Source organism: Podarcis tiliguerta (genome assembly GCF_965153285.1).
Source record: "Podarcis tiliguerta genome assembly, chromosome: 1".
Lineage (NCBI taxonomy): Eukaryota > Metazoa > Chordata > Lepidosauria > Squamata > Lacertidae > Podarcis > Podarcis tiliguerta.
The window spans coordinates 89,961,990-89,981,743 of NC_139534.1; the positions used below are offsets into that span (position 1 = coordinate 89,961,990).

Genomic DNA, 19,754 nt, shown 5'->3' on the forward strand with positions numbered 1-19,754 from the left:
ACGCTTCAAGTTACAGACTCCGCTAACCCAGAAATAGTACCTCGGGTTAAGAACTTTGCTTCAGGTTGAGAACAGAAATCGTGCGGCAGCAGCAGGAGGCACCATTAGCTAAAGTGGTGCTTCAGGTTAAGAACAGTGTCAGGTTAAGAACGGACCTCCAGAACGAATTAAGTTCTTAACCCAAGGTGCCACTGTATTTGTATGAAGGCGAATGGGTTTGTGTTTGAAGTGCCTCGCAAACTTATCACAGCCCAGGCCTTTGATGCTTCCAGTGCCTCATTATCCCAAAATTGCTTCACAAACAAGTCAATGCAGGCCTCTGACACCTCTTTGGGGCCAGCATGTAAAAGGCCCCGAAGCCATTCTGAAGAACTTTTGGCTGGCACTGGGAGGATACAACGGAAGCAGAGAGAAAACATTTCTTGGCTGCATTCACGGCCTCAGACCAGGCTTGACAGTGGGCTCATACTTGTGTTTGATTGTACTTGAGAGTTTTCTTTCACGTGTTTATGCCATCTCCCTTACTGGTTCATTATTCTCGGACCATGGCAGGCCCTGAGGGAGAGGAGATGACGCTCAAGAGCGATTGTGTCAACCACCTGGGCTGTCTTCATTATTCTTCTCAATTTTGTTGTACTGATGTGAAACGGGTTGGCTTTTTTTAATAATATAGTTTTTTATTTTTTTAATAATATAGTAGTGCGGATTAGATGTTAGCGTTGTACCGGCGATTTAAAATGTGCACCGCCCTAACATTAATTCAGGTACGTTAAGCAAAACAACAAACAAACTTGCTGGGGGGGTTTCTGCTGCACCTCCCTGGGGGCGGGCGGGCTGCGCTCTCTCTCTATAAGGCCTTCAGAGCCTTTGGAAACGAGGCTGCGGTTCCGCCCGCAGCCTGCAGCGGGCGCTGCTGCTACTCCCGCCAGCCAGCTGGCTCGCAAGGGACAAACCTGGGACTTGGAGCCTCTGTTTTTCCTTCTCCGTCCACATCTCCTCCCTCGGCTCCGCCGGGGTGGCGTCTTCTTCTTCTTCTTCTTCTCCTCCGCCGCCGCTGGGCTGGTCTCCCCGCCACTGCCCGGCCTCGAGCGGAGCAAGAAGGCGAGGGCGAAGAAGAGCGTGTGCCAAAGCCGCGGGGAAGGCGAGCGAGAAGGCGGCGCGCGCGGAGGGGGAATGCAGCGACGAGAGGCGTGAGCCGCCGAGCATGTTGAGCTGGGCTCCGCCGCTTCTCCCGGGTCCACCTTCGCCAGCGGCGCTGCCAGCCCTCCCGCGACCCCTTTGGCAGGCGCCCTCCTGAAGACGACGGCGTCTAAGGTCCCCTGAAAGGCGGGCGGGAGAGAGAGAGATCCAGATCCCCGGGGAAGCCGCCTCTCCCTTAACCCGCCTCCCCCCCCCCCCGCCCGCTACTTCGGCTTCAACATGAATCAGGCTGCTCCCTGCCGCCCAGGGGAAATTTAAAAGCCGAAGGCGACCCACAGCAGATCCTTGGTTGCTAAGGTAAATTACGATCGCCCTTGCGCAGCGTCCTCGTTTCTTCACCCCCCGACCCCCCCTCAAAGCTTTGTGGGGCAACGATGCCTAGCAATGCATGACCCCCCACCCCCCGCTTTCCCACGTTAAAGGGACACGGGGACTCATTAAATCGGTTCTTCGGTTCCTTAACCCCAGCCCCAAGCAATGTGTCTGCAACTCCCTTTTGTGCAACGGGTGCGAAAAGGAGGAACAGCGGGGTTCGGATGAAGCAGCCTCGCGGCCCCCTTGCCTTCCCCCTTTTGTTATTCTAGGGATGCAAATGAGTTGGAGGAGACGCACCGGATCGCGGGCGTCGCCGTTGTAAACGCGCCCTCGGCGCGGCGTTCCATTCGGAGCGCAGCTATTTGCATGCGAAGCCGTGTGCTTGGGGAGGGTGCGCGCGTTCATTTTAAGCGCCGGGAGCGTTGGTTTCCCCGGGCGCCCGCCTGTTTCCCCGGGGGGCTTGCGCCCAGAGGAGAGGAGCGGGGTTTGCGTGCTAAGCGGGGCGCTGCGAATCGGGGCCGTGGGGGGCACGCGCGGAGGGCGATCGCTAAGCAACGGGCTGGGCAAGGGATGGCGCTGGCTCGCTGCTGCGCCGCTTGCCCCTGACCCTTGGAGGAAACTTGGGAGCAGGAGTTTGCCGCCGGCGGTCGCGTCTTGCTACGCGCTGTTCAAATGCAGTCCAAGGGCGGGAGGGGGGGGGGGGACCGCGCTTGGAAAATGGTCGCGCTTGAATCGGCGACCTGCAGAGCTAGAGGTCGCAAGTTTCGCGTATATTCGAAGAATGGGATTTGATGTTAAAACTCAAAGCAAATAAATGGTTTTGCTACCAGGCCCCGAAGTACTTGGGGAGAGGAAGGGCCGAGGGGGGTCTTCCCAACACGACTTGCTGCATTTTAGGCTGGAATATACATCCACTTCCCTGGGAGTGTGCTCCGTTGAACTAAGAGGTGCTTACTTCTGAGTAAATGCGCCTAGGGTTGCACTGCTAGTCTTTCTGCCTGTTGTTGTCGTTTAGTCGTGTCCAACTCTTCCTGACCCCATGGACCAGAGCACAGCCAGGCACTTCTGTCTTCCACTGCCTCCCGCAGTTTGGTCAAACTCATGCTGGTAGCTTCGAGAACACTGTCTAACCATCTCGTCCTCTGTCGTCCCCTTCTCCTTGTGCCCTCCATCTTTCCCAACATCAGGGTCTTTTCAGGGAGTCTTCTCTTCTCATGAGGTGGCCAAAGTATTGGAGCCTCAGCTTCACGATCTGTCCTTCCAGTGAGCACTCAGGGCTGATTTCCTTAAGAATGGATAGGTTTGATCTTCTTGCAGTCCATGGGACTCTCAGGAGTCTCCTCCAGCACCATAATTCAAAAGCAGCAATTCTTCGGTGATCAGCCTTCTTTATGGTCCAGCTCTCACTTCCATACATCACTACTTGGGAAACCATGGCTTTCTTCTGAGTAAATGCGCCTAGGGTTGCACTGCTAGTCTTTCAGCTGCTTCTTACACTTTCCTTTTGTTCCACAAAGGAGTTGAGGCTGGTTGGGCCCTAGGGATGGGACTGGAATCCTAAACTCTGCCCCCACTGAGATCAGATGAGACTCTTCCAAGTAAACCACACTAGGGTTGCACTGTAATCTGGTTTTCACAGCTGTCCCCAAGAAGGCCTTTTAATGTGGAATGCATCATGTTGTGAATGGGGCGATAGGAACTGGAAGAAGCCAATTTTCAGTGGGTTAGAGGTTTCAGCTATGGGTAGCCTTTGCCTTTGAGTTGTAGATGCATAGTCCCCTCCCCCAACAACAAACTAAAAAGACAGCAATACTTACTCACACATACTTCCATCTAGGCTGTGTACACACTATACCCTTAAATCACATTCAGAGCATGTTCTTTTGCTCAAAAAATTCTGGGTGATGTAGTTTACCCCTCACAGAGTTCCATTTCCCAGCAGCCTTGATAACTACAGTGCCCAGAATTCTGTGAGGGGACAAGTGTGCCATGCATGTGCTTTGGAGATTTAGTGTGCACAGAGTCACTTAAAGCCAAGTAAGTACTTTGGCATAACTGAGTTGTGGCTGCATACCCATCATACCTATAAAGCACCCACCCCGAAACAGAATCTTGGGAACGGTAGTTTAATGGTGCTGGGAGCTTTGTGAACTACAGTCCCCATGGTTCTTTTTGGCTCTGTATGTGCTTTAAATATATTTAAATATAATATGCTGGCATGGAGTGACTGAGAACTTGCATATTACTTATCTGCAAATCTTTCCAAAGAAAACCAAAGGCTCTTGCTTGGATGTGAGACCAATTTCATCCCCATGCCATTAGCAAAACCTGGCTGGTGGCAGAGAGAGGGAGAGTGCTGAGTGCAGGCATCTTTCCATATTCCCAGTTGCGCGTGAGTGTGCCATGCTCTCACAGCTGCATTGCATGGCCATGCTGGTCCCACACAAGTCCCCGCCAGCTCTGTGTGAAAGCAGCTGTGGAGCAGGCTTAGGTACCCCATGTTTCTGGACTGGGGGGATTAGAAGTGCTACCAAAAGCCTTAAGGTTGTGGTCCCTTAAAATTAAAGCTCCCTGGATGGGAGTCGAGTGTGCCCAGGTGGGCTTTGGAAGGGAAGCTCAGCTTTGATTGCTTGTTGAGTTGATTGAACATATTGCCTGCTGGATTTTTTTCTTAGGAAGCAGCGGTCCTGTCAATAGCTGTGTTTCCTTATCCTCAGCACAGAACAGGCTTGTACAGCTTGAAGCCTGCTCTCTGAGACTTTGATAAACCTTCTGTTTTTGCAGGTCACGATGAGACTGCTAGAAGAGCAGGGTGGTCAATTAATCAGCAGACCGCCCCCCTCCCCCAGTGCATTGCCGGTATGGGCTGCGTTCTTGATGCGGGCTTCCATGTTGTGCAAGGCGGGTTGCTAAGTCTCTCCATTTTTAGTAGAATCCACTTCAAGTTTATTCAAAGGTTGCAGCCTGAGCACTTCACCATTATTTCCCTAATCTCATTAAATACAATTATATAGCCTAAAATTGCAGGTATAACCTTTTATTTATTTTGTTTAATTATTTCTTGACTGCCCACCCTCAAAAGATACCAGGTTGCTGTATAAAAGTGTCTGTGAAATTAACTCACACAGCATACAAGTGCAGTATAAAACCAACAAATAAGCACAACCAAATACAACAAGGCAGAGCTATGACTAAAGAGAAATCCTTGTGTGTGCAGTACCAAGCACACTTGTATGCACTTAATTTCCATTGAAGCCGGTGGGATTTGCATACAAGGAGTCACGTTCAGCATCATTAGGGAATCGTAGCACTCTCTTCCTCTAAATAGTTATCTTGAAATTGCACTGCTGAATTTGAGAAATACTTCTCTGGAAAGGATAATTTTATAAGGTGGGAAGGGAACACGGATACGTCTGTGTTCCCGTTTTTTAAATTTTGCTTATGCAGCATAATCCTACAAGTCCCATTTCAGAACAATATCATGCTGTTCACAGGTTGCAGATGAGTGTGGAGGGTGGAATATCATGGCTTTTAAAGGCTGTCTTTTCAAAGGCTGGAGGATATGGGTTCAGGGGAATGAGGGAAAGTGGTCAGCAGCAGCAGCAGTAGCAACAACAAAATCTGTGATACATAGGAGCTGGAAATGGCTTGTATCAAGTGAGTCTGGAGAAGCCTTTAGCAACATGCAAATAGATAGATAGATAGATAGATAGATAGATAGATAGATAGATATAGGGTCCCCATGAGGTCCCAGGGTATGTTACAAAGATTAAAAAATAAATATTAAAAACAGTTTAAAACAAATGTTAAAATACATGTTCCCCTCCTTGACAAGGCTATTCCTTCCTCTAACTATCCTTTTTACCTGTGAGCTGGGGTGGGGAGTATACTATTGTCTTTCAGCTGGGACTTCCAAGGTTATCCTGTAGAGGTTATAAGATGGAAGGGATTCATGGATGGTGTAGCAGGGCAAGGGAGGCCTTATTTGGTCTCCCCCACCCATCCAAGGAGTGAAGGGCATTTTCATACATGAGACTTAAAGCATATTTCTGATATAAATGTAACTTTAGCCAGAGTACCACTACTTGTTCTAAATGTCTTTCCTCCGCTTTCTCTTCCACATGAAGAAAGATCAGACATCTGCATAAATAGCGCAAAAGCAGCCCAAAGGCAATCTAAGCCTCCTACATGAAAGCTTTCAGAATCTGCAAGAGCCAGTGGGGTGTATTCAATGTAGACTAGAGCTGGTCTCTGCGTGGGAAGACCCAGACTTGGCCAGAAAGTTCATTGGGAAGCTGACCTTGGGCCAATCCTAATCCCTCAAGCCAACCTGCTTCATAGGGTTATTGTAAGAATTTAGGTGGCCACCTACTCTGGAGTGCTTTTGCCGCCAGTTAAAGGCACATGTTTTTATCCTTCACTTTTAGTCCCAGATGCCTTTGGTTGTTACTGTTGTGATGTCTTTACTGATGATTTTAGCTTCACTGGATTTCCGTATTCAACTATTTAGTTTAGTATAAACTCAATTAGAATTTAGGGAATTAGAAGGTATTGGGCAGCCTAAACAATGGGAAATTGCTTTTGAATCTATGCAGAATGTTTTCTTGGACCTGAAATTGATATTGATTCAGCCAAAATTGATATTCCGAGTATGTTGGGCTCCACAACTTTTGTATAGGAAGACTAACATACATAGATGTTGGAGGTGTAATTCTGAGAATTCCTATTTGAGGCATCTGATGTGGGCTTGTCCACTGATACATTCCTTTTAGTCTGAATTTGTTCCTTGTATCAGCTTTGTATTGGTGAAGACCTTGCTATGGCAGATGTTCATATATTCTCAAATTATATAACTGTAGTATGGGGTCTTTCAAGTGGACAACAAAAGTGGGTTTTGTGAGTCCTTATGGTGGCTAAGAGATTGTAAGTACTCAGTGGTCTGAGGACCTCATTTCCCTAGCTATATTCAATCATATCTCATATTGATATCAGTTTTGTATGGCTACCTATTTCAGTATCTGGAGGGCTTAATTTAAGATTCAGGTACTGTCAGTGGTCTGTTAATTATTATTATTTGTATATAATTTGTATCATTACAATTTTCCCCCTTATTCTTTTTTCTTATTTAATTTTAATTTTTCTCTTTTCTGTTCTCCTTTTCTTGCTAAATTTGCAAATAAAAAAGTAATCTTTTTTAAGAAGGAATAAAACACAAGTTGGAACATATGGGAGTAGTTAGAGCAGGGGTCTCCACTGTTGACCTGTATTTATTTTATTTGATTGATTGATTGATTGATTGATTGAGTTACTTACTTACTTACTGCCCTATACCCTCAGGTTTCAGGGCAGTTCACTTGTGGAACTTGCTTTGATGAAGGAAATCTCATACTCTGAGAAGTAACTCAAGGCATGAAAATTCAGTGACACCCAGTTTGCCATTTGGAATCCAGATGTTTTGGACTTCCAGCGCCTATCACCCATAGCCAGCGTGTGGCCAAAGTTCAGGGATGATGGGAGTTGTAGTCCAACAAACATATGAAGGACTGCTGCCTTTTGACCCATGGCCTATAGTTTAGTTAGATTCACCTTTTCTTTGTCTTCATCTGAGGGAAGCACTTCACACTCTGAGACAAAATACATCCTCAAGTACACTGATACAGCATATCTCTTGCCTGCCTCTCGCCCGGCCTGGAGCAGTCCTTCACTACCTTCACAGGAGCTTCTTGAGCATCTGATTACTGAACAACAACTTCTACTTCTCCTCCTCCTCCTCCTCCTCTTCCTCCTCCTGGTTCAATCCTGTTTTCCCCCCAGCTCAGTTTGTACATACAGGTTCAATTTCAGTTTGACACCCTGCTTCAAATGGTGATGGTCCTGTGGGTGAGGCAACAGTTAACTAATTTTACCAACAGCAAATATATATATTGCAGTTTATCCCTGAGTCAGCCATGCTCTCTGGTAGGAAGATGTCTGGATGATCCGCACAACAAATACGCAGCTGTACGTTTGTTAGGCCTTAAATTGATACTCTGAATAGACCCCCATAAAGCTAATATTCATAGTTCCTTGCTGCTAAGAAATCTTTGCAAGAATATCTGAATCACGACATCAGTCGTTGTTCAAGCCCTGTTTTAAAGTGACAAGTTGTCATGTCAGATAAAAAATTGCATCAGGGTTTGGGAATTAGGTATGTGCCTTTCCAGTGGAATAGTTCATCTTAGTCATGAATAAGCATTATTATGCAGCTTTATACTGTAACTGATGACCAACCTTCCCTTTGGGAATCAGTTTTGCCTTGATAGCACAGAACTGTAGTGGTGTGTGTGTTTAATTTCGGGAGGGGTGTGTGTGCAAAAGAACTAGCCATTTGTCTTGCTACCTAAAGTCATAATGATCTGCGTAAGCATCTCCCTAGCAACAGAATTTGATGTCATAAATAGAAGATTAAGGAATAAGATGAAAGATAAGCCACAGGTTTTATGCAAAATTGATTATTGGTGAAGCAATATCCTGCCATAGCAACGTCTTGAGCGTTATAAAGAGGGGATTTATTTAAGGAGAAGGCTCTAACCCTGCACTACTTCAATTTAGTGATGTCCTATTCATTCCACGTACAACAGCTTTTCCATTCACTTCACTGGAAGGGCAGAGGGATATGTGAGATGAGGGATATATGGGGAAACCATACGCTGAGGAATGTGTATCTTTGTGGTCATTAGCTTACACCAGCAGGTGAAGCAAAGCACTGTGCTGATGGTTGGGATAGGGGATCTTGTCTGTGATCCTTGGAATGGGAAAATAAGGATTTTGTTATGAGTAGGCGCCTATTTTCACCTGTGAAATGTTATAATCAGTGCTTGGAGCTGTGCATGCTCTTCCCAACATGGGATCGGGAACCGTGTGCCTTGCTCCAAGTGCTGGTTATAGTGAACCAGCTTTAGGAACTGCACCTACACAATTCATCTGCATGTGTGCTGTTCATTGTCCAGCAGGGAAAACTTCCATGTACACCTGCTTTCACTCACATGTTGCTCTTGCTGGGATCTGACAACACATGTTTACTTTCCTGCTATTTCAAAGGAAGAAGCATGCGCAGGATTTGACCTGTGACACTATCAGCACAGGGCTTCCTTTTTGCTGACTGTTAATCTTGTATAGTTCTTCTCTTAATTTGCAAAGTGCTCAACAATATTGATTGTATTAATCTTTGCAGTACTGTTATCCTAAATAGTAGAAACCCATTTTACAGATGCTAAAAGACAGTGACTTATTCCAGTCCATACATTTCTGCCAATCCCAGATATGGGGCTTTAGTTCACTTCTCTGTTTTAGCTCAGCACTGGTTTAAGGTATCTTAAACTATGTCCCGTTTTTTCACCCTGATCCAGAAAAGGAGGTGCAGTCATAGAAGCAGATCTTACTTGCTTTATCAGGAACTACAGACAAATAAATGCACATTTGAATATGCTGTTGTCTGCATGCATTGTATTATGTTCTATCGGTTGTGCATCTTGCACCACAATCCTATGCATACCTACTTGGGAGTAAGCCCCACTGAACTCATTGGGACACGCTTCTAGTTTAGAAGCATTGTTAATGTGTATCTTCATCTACATTCTGGGGTAGCTCGTTTCACTAAAGTTGGGTCAGTGTGTTTGAATTTTAAGATAAAAACTCTGCACACACTTCCAGTCTCATCCACTGTCGTCTACCATATTAATGTCTTTATTTTAATGGCCTCTGTTTTTAGATGTGGAATTCATCATGGCCATTAACTGTGAAATGTTCTAAACTGGTTGGGTATTAAGCCCCTAAAAATACATTTTTATTATACGCTTGATGCATAGCAGTTTGTTGATGCCTCTCAGTCCACTGGCATAAAATAACAGATCGTGTTCTTTGAATCTCCTTGCTAAATGATGATGAAACTATTTAGACTCTGCCAATATTGACTTTATTTTTGCATGGTCTGATGCTTTTTCTAATGTATTGTCTATTAGCAAAAGTAATGGCAAATGTTCCCTTTCTCCTCTTCTCTCCATTCTAATTAGGCATGCAGTCATGATGGAGTTGAATTTGTCTGTTGTATTGTCAACTCCTGGAAAAAGAATTAACTTCCTGATTGTGTCTCTCAATAGAAGTAGCATCCATGGCTAAGTAAATGAATATGGATCCGGGCACTCCTCCACCACCCCTATACAAGTCAAAGAAAATGTATTAATACAAAGCTTCAAAGTGAAACCGTTTCTGGCTAAGCATTAATGTAATTACATAGTGATGGGTCAGGACACTGGGTTTACCTTAAGAACTGTTGACCAAGTAGAGGCAAGTGAATGAGCAATGGTGGATTCATTTCTGCAAAACTTTGGAGCCAGCAAGATGTCTCCTTAGGAGGAAAAACCTAATCTCTTAGATGCCAGTGGCTTCTGGATGCCTGGACTTCTGTACCCATGAATATGAGGCTCCTCAAGTTGGTGGTGATTATTCTTTTGCTCTACAGCCTCATTCTTTGGCTCTCTTAAGACCCAAGATGCATATTTTCGGTTCTATACTTTCATACAGATTGCCATCATTTTACTCACACTACGTGCAGTATGGGCAAGGGAGCTTTTGATTGGCAGGGATGTTTTTGTAAGAGAAATGGAGAAACGTCACATATGCTGTCATGTTGACTTCTGTGTTTAAGATCACCTGAGGAGGTTCTGTTAATGGCGTCCCATTATCAGAGTCCATCACATGTTCTGCTTGCAGGGTTCCTACAGGCATCGGGTTGGCAACTGCAAGAACAGGATGAGCATTGGCCTTATTCTGCAGCCCTGGTCTTCTGTTCTTAACAAGACTAATCAAGCCTTCCCCAACTTGTTGCCCGGCAGCTCCCACCAGCCCCAGTCAACAGCACCAAGCCTAAGCAAAATACTAAGCAAAATACTACAAACACACCCTTGTCTCACCTGATATCTCATCCAAAGAAAACAAAATTCTTCTTGCCCCTTGGCAAGGCAGTAAGCATATGTTTAGACTCAAGTTTGCCAGTCTGTTATTTCATCAGTGTGATAAAACTATTTCTGTATCTCATGCCTTTCAGGCATTATATGATGGAATAAAATTCCTGAGCACACTTTTCGTCTCCTATATCTATGCTTATTATTTGATTTTGAATGTATCTTCTTGACTTTCTTCCTTTGGGTGACCCATTGAATAATGTTCTTCCCTTTTACAGCCTGGGTGAAAAGAAGCCAGTTCATAATGGCCCAGGGATCCAGTGACATGGAAACAGCTGATCAAGAGGAGAGCTCTCCAAATATGATTGTTTACAGAAAAGTAAGACATTCAGAGTCATTCATTACTTCTGTGCCAGCTTCTGAGCTGGATGACTGTTTACATGTTTTCAAAAAATAACTTGCTGCATAATCCTATACATGTCTACCTTGAAGTAAACCTCAGCGAGTTCAATGAGACTTACTCCTAGGTAAGTGTGCATGGGACTGCAGACTTAGTTTCCAAATGGATTCTTCAGGTTTTGTACTATAAGATTAATGGTTTTCTGTTGTTTTTGTCTGTACTTGGGTACGCTACCTGTAAATTTAAAAGGAAAACTTAAGATATCACTGACTGCTAGTAAAATAGGTTGAATTAGATTCACCTTCGTAAGAGTCTGTTGTAGAACTGGTATTTTGGTTTGCTTTTTTTAACAGTAGACAGCCACAACCAAGCTAACTGCAGTTTTTGACTGACTTCATTGGAACCTAATTGGCATAAATCACTTTGACTTCGGACTGTATTCAATATAGTGCTAAGCAAAACATTCTGTCAGTGCAAGGATTTCTCCTTACGCAATGGAATATTCTCCGCTTCTCCTCCCCCCTCCCTGTATCTGTTCTTGGGGTTAATCCAGCCTGCCAGAGCAGATTTGGGGGTGGCACAGGGCATGCACTAGGAGAGGGCATGAGGGGGATCCTGTTGCAGTAGCACTAAAGCTTTAGCTGAGCATATTATAACATACATATATATATATATATATATACACAGTATATATTATATATATTATAATATATATATATATATATATATATATATATATATATATATATATTCCTTATGACGATGAAAGTGGTGATATATAAAATGGGCCTGCAATCCTTTGCTCACTTAAACTGAAGTAGGTTCCATTGGCTTCAGTAGGACTTACTTCTCAGTAGACATTCTGGAGCTGCATCCAGGTGGCCTTGCTGTGCTAAAGTAGCTGTAGCATTTAACCAGGAGGTAGAGGGAGGGAGAAATGGAAAATGCACCAAATGGTTCTAGGTTTGTGCATTCTAGTTCCAGTTTGAAGTTTTAGCAACTGCATCAACTGTAACAGACTTCTGTCTGCCATTTGGACTAGCAGAAATCAGCATGGAGACCACCACAGCTCCTGTATTCAGTATGTTTGTGTATCAGATATCCCCAATTCGCATACCAGGGGATGGGGGAAGCAGAGGAACTCTGCCCTCTGGAAACCTCATTGTGCAGTGTGTGAGATCATGGTTATAGCGGGCCTTTATTAAAGGCACCTGCAGGTTGCTTACTCGCAATCAAAAGTCAAGAAGACCAAGCTGTTGGTTTTAACCTTTCCTATTATTACCAGCAAAGTTCTGTAATGCAGCCTAGCCTTCAGTAAAGGCTATTTTATCTTTCCATAATGAGATAGCAGAAATCCCCTTGCGGGGACTGTTCTATTTCAGGTTTCATATGGGAAGCCAATGTTTTGAAAGCACTTGCCCCCAAGTTAACACATCAGGCACTATGTCAGCATAGAACAAGACTTCTCTCTGGTAATTAAACTGTTGACACGGGGCAGTTTCCCCATGGATTCCTTGCTAGCAATCTGCACCTTTTTATGTATAGCTGGAAAGACTACAGTCCTTGTATAAGAGCTTTACCTCTACTTAATCCAAACCTTTAAAAAATGTAATGTAGAATGCATTATCTGATTCAATACGTTCAATGTCGCATTAGAAATACTTCAGGAGATAGATTCTAAAGTTATATGTGACTGTGAGAGCATTAATTTGTACATTAGTACTTGTTCATCTACGAAGAATAGCTGTTGTTTTTTTAAAGCAGAAACTAAACTAATCGCTTGCTTTAAACATAGCAGGAAATTCTCTTCAGTGCTGAAAGTGGAACTTACACATGAATCTGAATCAATAATCTTGTTTAGCTATATATCCTGATAGAAGTGCTGAGTTTCACTAGGCTACCATTGTCAAGCACAATTTTTCTTTACACAAACACAGTATGAATCTGTATGAAGAGGATTATATTTCAGGTTCTGGTGCAGTTGAAAATGAGTGTTAATATTGGGCAGCATCATATATACTGGGAGGAGGAATGCATGATCCTCCAGATGCTATTGGGGTTCCAGTTCCCATCATCCTTGGCCATTGACCATGCTGGCTGAGGCTGATGGGAACCGGAGTCCAACAACATCTAGAGGGTCACAGGTCCCCCACTTGTAAGATACATATGCTGAATATTTATTTCCACGCTATGGACTGTTGATGTGCTGTATAGAGTCATAAAACCAGGGAAAGCAAATGTGCTGTTCTCCAGATGTTGCTGGAGTCCAACTCTCATCAACCCCAGCAAGCATGGCCAACAGCTGTAGCCCAGCGTTGACTACCCCCACATCAGACTGTCTAAGAGTCATGACTGGTCAGAAAACCTTTAAGACAGTAATCTCTTCATTCCCCCCAGATTCTTGTTGTGTTGCTGTATGTAGATTCCTGCCCTCTTCCAAGGCACATGCTACAAAGGTTAAAGGGCTTTCATTTGAAGTGAATTGGGTTGTATTGGGGCCCAGTGGAAGAGACCTGCTTTGAATGCAGAAGGTCCCAGATTCAGTCTCCAGCATCTCCAGATGGAGCTGGGAAATACCCCCGTCAGAAAATCTAGAGAACTGCTGCCAGTCAGCACAAACAGTGCTGATCTAGATGGACCAATGGTGTAACTTCGTATAGGGCAACATTCTCTGCTCCTATTGCCTCTTTCCGTGTCTGTCACTGTGAGCATGGCAGAAGATGGGCAAATTTGAAACAACGCGGGAAGGATGCCAAATATTTTATTAAACAAGCAGTAAGAGGGAACATCAATTGATTTTTCATGACTGTCACTTGTCCTTGAAATCTAAGCTATACTGATTGCTTTGCTCATTTGAGTATTATTTCTCAGATCCAAATGGCCCAGGGCTTTCACTTTCCTGCAATAAAACTCAGAAAAATAAGAGATCTGAGGGCCATGCCAGAAAGAAGCCTGCTTTTGTGCCATCTGGCAGAAAAGGCCACAGAACAAATCTTGGCCTCTCATTATCAGGAAGAACTTTGTAATTTTGAGGGAGTTCAGGGGAACTATAAAAAAAAATGGCAAAGGATTTGGGACAAATTGTATTTTAAAATGATATGTGTGTATGTTGTAAGTATGAGTAATTAATCTGTTTAGGAGCAGATAAACAGTTTGTAGGGCTTGGCCCAAAGAACACTGGATACTGTGAACTCACGCCCACCAATAAAAACTGCTTACATTTTAAGTCCCTTAAGATTAATGTGATGTTTGTGTTATTTGCTGTAGAGGCTTATGGATATTTGCGTAGAAGTTACGTCTGTTAAATGGAGGCTGCAATCCTATACCGCAGAGATAGTCAACATGATGCCATCCAGTTGTTTTTGGATTCTAACTCCAGTCATGCCTGACCAATGTCTATGTTGGGGCTGATGGGAATTGGAGTCCAACAACATCTGTAGGGTGCCACGTAGTCTTAACTCTTTCGAACTCACTTACCTTGAACTCATTGGGGCTTCTGAGTAGAACTTGAGAGGACTTTGCTGTAAGTGGATGGATTCATGGATGAATTTATGTGAAAGGAGAACCTAAAACTATTTCTGAATTATCATCATCATCATCATTATGGCAAAGAATGTAAAAATGTTTTCCTGGCTCAGTAAAGAATGATCTTAGCCTAGTTCATCCTTCCTGAGCCTGGTGCCATCCATATGTTTTGCTCAACAGCAGCTGCCTAGAGTTGATGGGAGCTGAAGTCCAAAACATCTGGATGGTTGGGGAAAGTTGGCTTATTCTTTCAATTGCCTCGGTCCACTATACCTGAAGGAGCTTCTCCACCCCCATTGTTCAGCCTGGACACTGAGGTCCAGCGCCAAGGGCCTTCTGGCTGTTCCCTCACTGTGAGAAGCGAGGTTACAGGGAACCAGGCAGAGGGCCTTCTTGCTAGTGGCACCCACCCTGTGGAACACCCTCCCATCAGATGTCAAGGACTTTTTGAAGGCAGCCCTGTTTAGGGAAGTTTTTAACGTTTGATGTTTTATCATGTTTTAATATCCTGTTGGAAGCCGCTCAGAGTGGGGAAACCCAGCCAGATGGGTGGGGTATAAATAATAAATTGTTGTTGTTATTATTATTATTAATTTGCTTTTGTATAAATGGGAGCCCTCTGGGAGGAGTCCTTCAAATGGTCTTTGATCTCATGTTCTCAACCTGCTCCTTTGACATATATATTAATGCAGTACTACTAGCAATTTTTCTGAAGCTGAAGAGGCCATTTACCTAAGCTCCCCTCCAGAGTTGCAGAAAAATAAGGTGTGTGAAATGATCCTCTGCCTGCCTGCACCACAACAGGACTTAGTCAGCACTTTCCTCAAATTCATGCTAACTATAGTGTGATTTGAGGACTGGGGGGGAAGGGCTGTATTAGGTTTAAGTTAGAAGGAAAGTATTCTGTCATCTTCTATCACCACACAAAGCAAGGCACCGTTTTTCCCTAGGAGAGGAAAAATACAGAAAATAACTGCTACTTCTGCAATTGCCACATGACCACCCATTTCATGTCCCTGGGCAGTTCACACTGGGGACAGCAGCACCTGCTTGATGCCTCCATGGCAACTAGAATGCAAGCGCTTTCCTTTCCATCCCTGTGGAGGAACTAACCCTGTTAAGCTACGATTATCACCAAAAACCAGTGTGTAGCGCTGTTCAGTTTCTGGAGCCTTTATGTCAGAAAATATCTCAGAGTGATCTTCTTTCCTGTAAGTTTAGGATCTTGCCATTCCCAGCCTTTAGTTGGGGATGAATTTACTCCACCCCCTATTAGGAAGAAGACTCTCAAATTCTTTCCTTAAAGGAGATGAGGGATTCCTTCTTAGGCCTGTAGGGGGAAGCAAGCCTCCTATATAGAGGAGAGACCCCACCCAAGCACTTCCTTTTCTATTCTTTCAGCACCCTGCCCTCTCACACTTCCAGCAGGGTACTTTTTGCTGGTTACCATACAGGTGCTCAGTAGGAATTATTAGGCTGCTATCTGTTTGACCTTTGAGGGCACTTGCCTACTCTACTCTCAATGCAATTGACTTCTGGTTGGCTGGGTTTAAGCTGGCTGTGTCACCTTTTGGTAGGTTGTGTGGGAAGGTAAGCTGAATTTAACATGGCAAGCACCCTCCACCACTAGCTTCCTCCTATTGTTGACCAACTTGGGTTTGTGCTCTTTTGACCTGGCATGTGCCACATGCCGAACAGCGATGGTGGGTAGCGCAGCTCAGGTCCCTCAGGCTATGACTTCACTTTTGGGGAAGATGCTTTTTGCCTACTACGACGCCTGCATTGGTGATGAAGTTCCTCTGGGGTAGTTTGGCTTTCAGAGGCAGGCAGGAGATTGTACAGATCATTCCTGTCTACAATTGTTTGGTACGATTGGCACAAGTTCTTCTCCATTCCAGGTCTGGTTTAAGTGCTAAGCGTCATGTCTATCTGGTGTCAGATACCATGGAGCAATGAGGGTTAGGAGCTGTTTCAGTACCACGGATAGCTCTCAGTGAGCAACTTTCTCTGACACCCTTGTAGAGAACTCTTTGTTCCTTAAAGAGTCAATCCTCTGCTCTGAAGATGGGCAATCCTCCTATGTTCCATGGCCACCTGCTTGGTGTGTGCCACTGGAATGATGAGGTAGTGGGCTTCTCAGGCTCAGAGAACTCTACAGGTCTTGGTTCTGTGGGAGTTTTTTGTGGACTGTCAGCTACATCCCTACTGGTCTCCACATCTCCAGCAGCTGGCTCAGATCCTTGAACCTGATCCTTGGCTGGTGCCTCTGGCATTTCCTGTTTCTGTCTGGATTGCTGCTGGACTTGGGTGTGTGTGTTTGTGTGTGTGACAACACTAAGGTTCTAAACCATGGGTGAGGGACCAGTGGCCCTTGTTGGACTCCAGCTGCAGTCCTGCCAGTCCCAGCCATTGTGGCCGATGGTCAGGGATGATGGGAGTTGAGAGGCCAACAGCATCTAGAGGGCCACAGCTTCCTCACTTCTCTCCTAAAAGTTAGTGCAGTTGGATAACCAGTGTGACTAAGCAACTGCTGATGTGAGTGATCTGCTCTTACGAGCAGTTCAGGTTCTGAACTTCACGAAAAATTGCAGCAGCCGTTTCCACAACGGCAAAGATTGCAAAATTACATGTTTCTTCTTGCAGAGGCAGCCCCTGCAATCTCCCAGGATCCTCCCACTTCAGACTCCCAATTTCAGCATGAAAATAGAAATGGGAAATATTTTGACATGTAGCACTCATGCTGTTTTTTAATTACTGATCACTCTGCATAAGTGACAAATGAATATATATTATAAGTAATAGTTGGAAGGACAGCGCATATTTCCTGTTATAGACCCCACGGGAGCGTGTGAGGAAAATTGTGTTTATGCATTGTGCTGTGAGGAAGAGAGAGAGAAGAGAGTGCCTTGGAATTACTAGGATTAAGCAATGAGGAGAAGAGGAACATCAAAAATGAGATATGGGGGCTAGGGACTTGAAGGCTAAATCCACTGCAAAGAAGATACAAGATGCAAGTGAATGGGGAATCAAAGGTATATAAAAATTGAAGGATTAGAGCTATCTGACTTAATGACAGTGCTATATCAGAACTGGTTAGAGGAAGGCAAAATTCTGAGGTAATATGCCAAGAGGGATTTGAAGTAGCTAGGAGGCAGTTTTACTCTATGTAAATCCCCGTTGCTGTTTCAGATGGATAAGACAGTCTGCTTTGAATCTGCCAATGGAGAAATTTCAGATCAGCTGGGATTTGCACCAGCATTTCACACTTAGGTGAGGAAAATAATGTGCTGAGTTCATAGAATAGCTTGGTGCCCAGCTAGAATCAAATGGCTGGGGAGGGTGAAAGAACGCCAAGGCTAAAACTCAACTCAACCAAGAATAGAATTTCTGTTTCTACCCCACAGTTGCAACAAAAGAATTTCAGGCTGCAATTAATTCCAGTACCAGAAGTGACATAGGAAGCTGCCTTGTCCTGTGTCAGACCATAGGTGTACCTAGCTCAGTATTGTCTCCTCTGATAGCAGTGTTCCAGGGCTTCAGACAGGGACCATTCCCACCCCATCTGGAGATGGTGGGGATTGAACCTGGGACACGCAAGGCAAATGCACTACAGCTCTTTCCCAAAGCTATAGTATTTCCTAGTTGGCAAATGCATCCAGCACTCCATGTTTTGACTACGCAGGTGTTCATGGGCCATTAGCTCAATTTCAACCACAGCATTTGTCTGCTCTCAGAAGACAGCCCTTGGTCAGTCTCCCCTCCAGTGCCAACTCGGCTGTCAAATAGCAGTGCATCTTGTGGAATGTGGAAACCCCACCTCTCAGTTTGTCCACTTTGGGGATGGTTTTTGGTGACTACAGTGGCTGGACTTCAGTAGGCCTCACCCTAGACTGGGTGCAACGCTGCCTCGTTGGAACACATTGCTTTCTATGTTTCCTGTACTGAAAGTGGCAATTTGGAGGATTTCTCCAGGAATAACGAGAACAAAAGAAAGTACTTCTTCATATAGTTAAATCATGGAATTTGCTCCCACAGGATGTAGTGATGGCCACCAACCTGGGTGGCTTTAAAAGGGGATTAGACAAATCCATGAAGGATGTCAATGGCTACAAGTCACAAGGGCTCTGCTCTACCTCCCCTGTTGGAGGCAGTATGCTTCTGAATCCCAGTTGCTGGAAATTGCAAGTGGGGAGAGTGCTGCTGCATTTGGGTCCTGCCCGTGGGCATCCCATAGGCGTCCAGCTGGCCACTGTGAGAACAGGATGTTAGACTAGATGGGCCTTTGGCCTGCTCCAGTAGGACTCTTAGGTCATGGTATCAGAAAGAGTCTCCCAATCTACTATATGCTGTCTAAAGGTAAAGGTACCCCTGACCGTAAGGTCCAGTCACAGACGACTCTGGGGTTGTGTGCTCATCTCGCTTTACTGGCCAAGGGAGCCGGCATACAGCTTCCGGGTCATGTGGCCAGCATGACTAAGCCACTTCTGGCACAACCAGACCAGCACACGGAGATTCCGTTTCCCTTCCCGCTGGAGCAGTACCTATTTATCTACTTGCACTTTGACGTCCTTTCAAACTGCTAGGTGGGCAGGAGTTGGGACCGAGCAACGGAAGCTCACCCCGTCGCAGGGATTCGAACCGCCGACCTTCTGATCGGCAAGTCCTAGGCTCAGTGGTTTAGAGTCTAGACCACAGTGCCACCCGCGTCCCTATATGCTGTCTACTAACTCCTATATTATTTGTATTAATACGACTATGCCACACCAGCTCAACTCAAAATTTTGTGGTGAGGATCAGAAAGGGAGGGAAGGGGATTAGTTACTCTGAAAATGTGCTGTGAAAACCACAAAAATAAATAAATTGCCAGGGCATGTTTTGCTCATCACATCAAGGCTTTAGGGAAGTGCGGGATATGATCCATAAGCCAGTCACATGCCTGCATGGGGCATGCACTTGGCTTTGTGACATATTCACAATTCCAGAGAGACAATAATGCATGGATGTCAGTCAGGTCATGATTCCTTCTCTTAGCGAGTCAAGAGTGCCATCTCTGCTCCTGGGAAATTGTTGCATATTTAGAGAAATTGTTTTGGGTGGATCTCGCGCTTCTTTTACTAAGAGTTTTTAAAATGGAGAAGCACCGAGAGAGGAAGCCAATGACCTGGAAAACAAGCTCAAATTAAGACATGTCAGGTTGATGAGGACTCCCCAGGGGTTTCAAGCAGGAGTAGTTGAGATTCTTTCCTAAATGGAATATGAAGGAAGTGCAGCACGGACTTCTTCCATTTCTCATTCTATTTTAATTTTCCCCACTCCATTGCATACCTGGCAAGGCAGGCAGGCAGGGCTTCCTTTTAAGCATTGATGGATTT

At 44.9% G+C, this 19,754-nt stretch overlaps 1 protein-coding gene across 7 annotated transcripts in view; it reads left to right on the plus strand.

Moving 5' to 3' along the window:
• The first annotated feature begins 874 nt into the window (after positions 1-874).
• RGS6 (regulator of G protein signaling 6) overlaps positions 875-19,754 on the plus strand; it is a 223,789-nt gene continuing 204,909 nt past the window's right edge. For 4 of the 7 annotated variants that reach the window (XR_014501878.1, XR_014501879.1, XR_014501880.1 and 1 more), the window contains exons 1-2: positions 939-1,497; positions 10,736-10,836. Coding sequence is in view for 4 of the 7 variants with exons in the window: in XM_083398814.1 (XP_083254940.1) it covers positions 10,762-10,836 (75 nt within the window). In the remaining 3 variants the exon portion in view is untranslated. Of the gene's footprint in view, positions 1,498-10,735; positions 10,837-19,754 lie in introns of all 7 variants that reach the window. The other 3 variants (XM_083398815.1, XM_083398812.1, XM_083398813.1) reach the window with 3 other exon arrangements.